Source organism: Penaeus vannamei, chromosome 30 (assembly GCF_042767895.1).
Source record: "Penaeus vannamei isolate JL-2024 chromosome 30, ASM4276789v1, whole genome shotgun sequence".
NCBI classification, from domain to species: domain Eukaryota; kingdom Metazoa; phylum Arthropoda; class Malacostraca; order Decapoda; family Penaeidae; genus Penaeus; species Penaeus vannamei.
In genome coordinates this window covers 9,603,070-9,608,069 of record NC_091578.1, presented here as the reverse complement: position 1 = coordinate 9,608,069, position 5,000 = coordinate 9,603,070, and the positions used below count along the sequence as shown (strand labels likewise).

General features: G+C 34.3%; 1 protein-coding gene across 5 annotated transcripts in view; it reads left to right on the top strand.

Annotated features, from left to right (window-relative positions):
- Positions 1 to 2,503, top strand: part of LOC113816190 (uncharacterized) — a 14,847-nt gene extending 12,344 nt beyond the window's left edge. For all 5 annotated transcript variants that reach the window (XM_070142973.1, XM_070142972.1, XM_070142970.1 and 2 more), the window contains exon 4: positions 484 to 2,503. In XM_070142973.1, the coding sequence (XP_069999074.1) occupies positions 484 to 1,331 (848 nt within the window). In that variant the 3' untranslated portion in view covers positions 1,332 to 2,503. The remainder of the gene's footprint in view (positions 1 to 483) is intronic.
- Positions 2,504 to 5,000: the final 2,497 nt, after the last annotated feature.

Here is a 5,000-nt window from a genome sequence, read left to right as displayed (position 1 = left end):
TCTCCTCCCTCTCTCTCTCCCTCCCCTCTCTCTCTCCCTCCCCTCTCTCCTCCCTCCCCTCTCCCCTATCTCCCCTCTCTCTATCGCACTCTCTTTTTCTCATCTGTTCTCTTATAATTTGACTTGTCCCTACTCGTGATATGTTTAGGGGGTTTGTCCCTCCTGAAATCTCTACCTGAAAATCATTTTTATTTGGTTATCTTAGAAAATGGGAAGACACACTATCCCTATAATGTTATTTTTAGGGAGTTTTGTCTCCATCAAGAACCTATTTTTTGAGGTAGTATATTGTATTCCGTAGAGCTGATCTTTTGAAAAAATAGGTGTTTGTATTACATCATTCTTATTTTTTTGTTGAGATAAAATTAGAATAGTTATGTCGCTTTGGAAATCTTACATTTTAAAGAAACCAAAAAGGTCACTGCCAAGGTTGGTCCTCGTAACTGAGAATAGTCACCATAATTTTCATAATTTATTTCACAGATGATGCAGAAGAAATTTTGAAGAGTCCAGATGTAGTAAAACCAGTTGGCAAGAAAAAGTCATCTGTTCCAAAGAAAGGAGTGGTATACGAACCTTCTTCTGTTGTTCCAAAAAAGAGTGCTGATCCAGAGAGCCTGAAGCCATCTGTAGTTCCTAAAAAAGGTGCAGACCCAAGCAGCCTAAAACCATCTGTTGTTCCAAAGAAAGATGCTGATCCAGAGAGCCTGAAGCCATCTGTAGTTCCCAAAAAAGGTGCTGATCCAGAGAACTTAAAACCATCTGTAGTTCCAAAGAAAGGTGTTGATGCTGAACTGGTTAACCCCATAGTTTCTGAGGCTAATATGCAAATCCCAACCCAGAAAGACCCAACGGTTGTGAAAGAGAGCACAGTATCAGATGGTAGTGCAGTGCTTTCTGAAAAGTCAAAGTCTAATCCATCGGCAGCTGTCAATGCCTTACCATCTAGTCCACAGAAGAAACCTACACCAAGCCTAATTAGCCCCACCAAACCTTTGAAGGGATCTCCAACCCCAAGCCCAGTACTACCCACCGTACATTTGGCCAGCCAGAATGAGTCTTCCAACAGCACAAAGCCAGAGAGCAGCCCACCTTCTACTGACTCCAGTGAGAGCCGCTCGAAGCCAACAGCAGCTGTAGACAACCTTGATGCAGAGGAGAAGGATTCAGAGGGTAGTGGTGCATACACACCAGCTGCTGTGGGAATCGTATTGCTCTTGTGCATTGTTATCACTGTCATGATTTTAGGTATCCGAAGACTGCAAGATGTGTGGATGAGAAGACACTATGCTCGGATGGATTTCCTTATTGATGGAATGTATGACATGTAATGGAGTCTTATTTGTTGAGTATTTTGGTCACAAAAAGTGATGATACATATTTTTATAATTTTTTAAAGTTTACATCAATGAGGTTACATTTTGTACACATATTTCAAGTGTTGCATTTCTGCTTTACATTTAAAAAATACAGATACTGATGATACTGTTGCAGCTTATTGTATTTTATTTGTTCTTGGGTGGTGCTTAGTCATAGTATTGATAAGTGAACAGATTTTTTAATGACTGTTAAAGGTAAAAACTCAGGTTTTTAAAAGTCTTGGTAGAGTGTAGTATATAATTAGAAACTGCATATTTGGAAATAGAGAGTACGATATAGGTAATTTATTCTTTTAATGTGTTTTTTTGGTGCATTAGAATATTTTATATATGTGAATCTCCAAATTGCAGTGTAGCAATATAGTCACTCATAATGGGTACCTAAACTTTGAAGTCATTTTAAGTATATACTGTAATGTAATGTGGGAATTCTTGAAATAAAATGTGATTGCTCATGAATGACAGAATTTTGTCATTGTGATGCTGTTATTTATGTATCATGAAACATCTTTTGGAAAAAAGGTTCAGAAATAGTAAATTAATGTGAAGAATTTTATAGAAATTGTTGTAATGTTGATAAGAAAATAAAGTTTAAGAATAGAGGACATTGCTTGTTAGGCTTACTAAAACTAGGTCTGACATATTATTTTAGTGACCATCTCTCTTCTTAGGTAGTATTGCAGCTTTTTCCATTCAGCTTGTGTTAAAGTAATATTACTGTATTACTTTACGTAGTAATGCTATCAATTACCATTTAGAGTGAGTCAGATGCTCGTATGCATGTATAGCTCAGTAAGAGAATCTGGTTTCCATATCATTTATTGTAAGTGTGCAGGGTAATGCTTATGATGTTTTGTATGTTAACTTTGTGCGAATTTTCAAAAATGAACGAACAGTTTTGCCATACATTACCATTACAATTTTTGTAATACATTAAACATAATTTTTACTTGTATACATGGTAATAAGGATTCCTTTCAAGGTAATTCCCTGTTTAGCTCTGTCAAGTATCTTTTCAAAAGAAACAGGTAAAATGTCTTTCAAAATATGGAATAGTACGAATTACTGTGCCTTTTTTATGCCTTTTACAAATTAATAGATTACAGTGACTTTGTCTATATGTATTAAATTGTAATTTTTTTACCTTTATAATGGAGCATCTGTGAATGTCTTAATAGTATCTTTAGTGATCTGATATTTTTCTAAGGAATACATCATATAAATTACTCATACGATTGCAGTTGTAGTTTAAGGCATGGTGGGTTGCACATTTATGAATTGCACTTTGATATTTGTATGTTAGTGAAGGATCTTTGCTATTCTCTCATCAGTGTTAATTGTTCTATTACTTTTATTGTATATATGTATATATGTATATATATATATATATATATATATATATATATATATATATATATATATAAATGTATGTGTATATATGTATGTATGTATATACATATGTATATATATACGTATGTATATATATCTGTGGGAGTGTGTGAGTGTTTGTGTGTGTGAGTGTTTGTGTGTGTGAGTGTTTGTGTGTGTGAGTGTTTGTGTGTGTGAGTGTTTGTGTGTGTGAGTGTTTGTGTGTGTGAGTGTTTGTGTGTGTGAGTGTTTGTGTGTGTGAGTGTTTGTGTGTGTGAGTGTTTGTGTGTGTGAGTGTGTGTGTGTTTGTGTGAGTGTGTGTATGTGTGTGAGTGTGAGTGTGTGTATGTGTGTGTGTGAGTGTGAGTGAGTGTGTGTGTGTGAGAGAGAGAGTGAGTGTGTGTGTGTGTGAGTATGTGTGTGTGTGAGTGTGTGTGTGTGAGTGTGTGTGTGTGTGTGAGTGTGTGTGTGTGAGTGTGTGTGTGTGTGTGTGTGTGTGTGTGTGTGTGTGTGTGTGTGTGTGTGTGTGAGTGAGTGAGTGAGTGAGTGAGTGAGTGAGTGAGTGAGTGTGTGTGTGTGTGTGTGTGTGTGTGTGTGTGTGTGTGTGTGTGTGTGTGTGTGTGTGTGTGTGTGTGTGTGTGTGTGTGTGTGTGTGTGTCCATTATATATATACATATACACATGTATATATATGTATATATGTACATATATACAAATATATACATATATTTTTTTTTCTCATCTTTCCTAGGATTAGATATGAAAGGGATTAGATATAAAAGGAAGGTAGAAGTAATGGGCAGCTGTGTGATACTGTACAAGCACATCAATGAAAGTGCATTGTTGGAGAATTTTGATACTATTTGTTAAGATACAGTTTGGGATGGGCAAGCGTGTATAAAAATAAGTTTAAGAACATGTAGTATTTTTTTCTTTATTTCTTTTTATTAATGCGTAATGGTAAGCGATGAGTTACTTTATTGTGGCATTTGTAAACCAAAACCAAAACTCGGTGTCTCCTCTTCGGTGTTTGATAACATTTTGCTCTGAAATTTTTATTAAAATTTTAAGTTTTAAGACAACAGAGTATACAAAAGAGTCTACAGGTATACCGTTTATTTGTATAGATCAGTCTTTTGGCAGATTCAAGCTTATGGAGAAACACAGCTTTTGTGAAAAAATTTATGTAGTCACAAATGTAATTAATTTATCATCATACTTTGTTTTTTCCATTAAAGTATACTACTTATTTTGTCATTTTCAATTGGCTTGCTTATTGTTTAGCTTTGGCATTAGGACATAATGTACTCTACCCTTTAAGTGCTGCTAATATCTCCTGCTGGCTTCAGAATGGTAAGATGTAGGATAGTTATACTATTAGTTGTAGTCATATTTTAATTTTTTATTATTACTTATTTTCCTTTTATGTTTTTATCCTTTTATTTCTTCTCCATCAGTGATAGTGACATTCCCTCCATGATGTTTGTATATATATATGATTACATCCGCCCCCCCCCCCCCCTTCTTGGTGTAGCTGACAGATATTCAGTGATATAAAAGGAAATTTTAGAAAGAAATTGTTCAATAATTGTGCTATAATGAGCATTTTTTTAGGAAGTATGCTTTTCAATTATCTCAGATTATATTATTTGTTAGCTCTTGATGTTTATATTAAGCATATTGTATCTTTACTAATGGTAAAACTATGGTATGACATAGGTTACATTAGTGCATGTGCATTTTTGATGCTGTGACTGACAATCATTTGTTTTTACGGTGAACAAGTTGATTTATTGTGCCTGAGACATGAGAAATTACTTAATTTTTCATACTTTTCCCTCAAAACTGTGATGCTTTTTGTTATCTGAATATATTTCCATTGTTTTCTGAATTAAAGTGTATTACACACTAGTAATAATTTCTTTTAAATAACCCTTTAAGGACTGAGATTGAATGGAATTTGAATTTCATTTCTTCACAGGATATCTATTCATTGACACAAGATAGGTTGAGGAATATATTTTGATAGGATTGTTGCCATAACAGAGGAATCAAAGGATACCTTTTATTAACAGAAGCAGTTAAATAATACGGTTAATTCTTTCCTGTCATAATTTTTGTTTTTTTATTTACAATTATCAAGAAAAAGAAGTGATTATTTACAAATCAAAATGTAGAAGTGGCAGCGTAATTATCATAGAATCTGGAATGTACATAAATGGTTTGCAGCTTGGCCTTCAAATGGAAATTTGT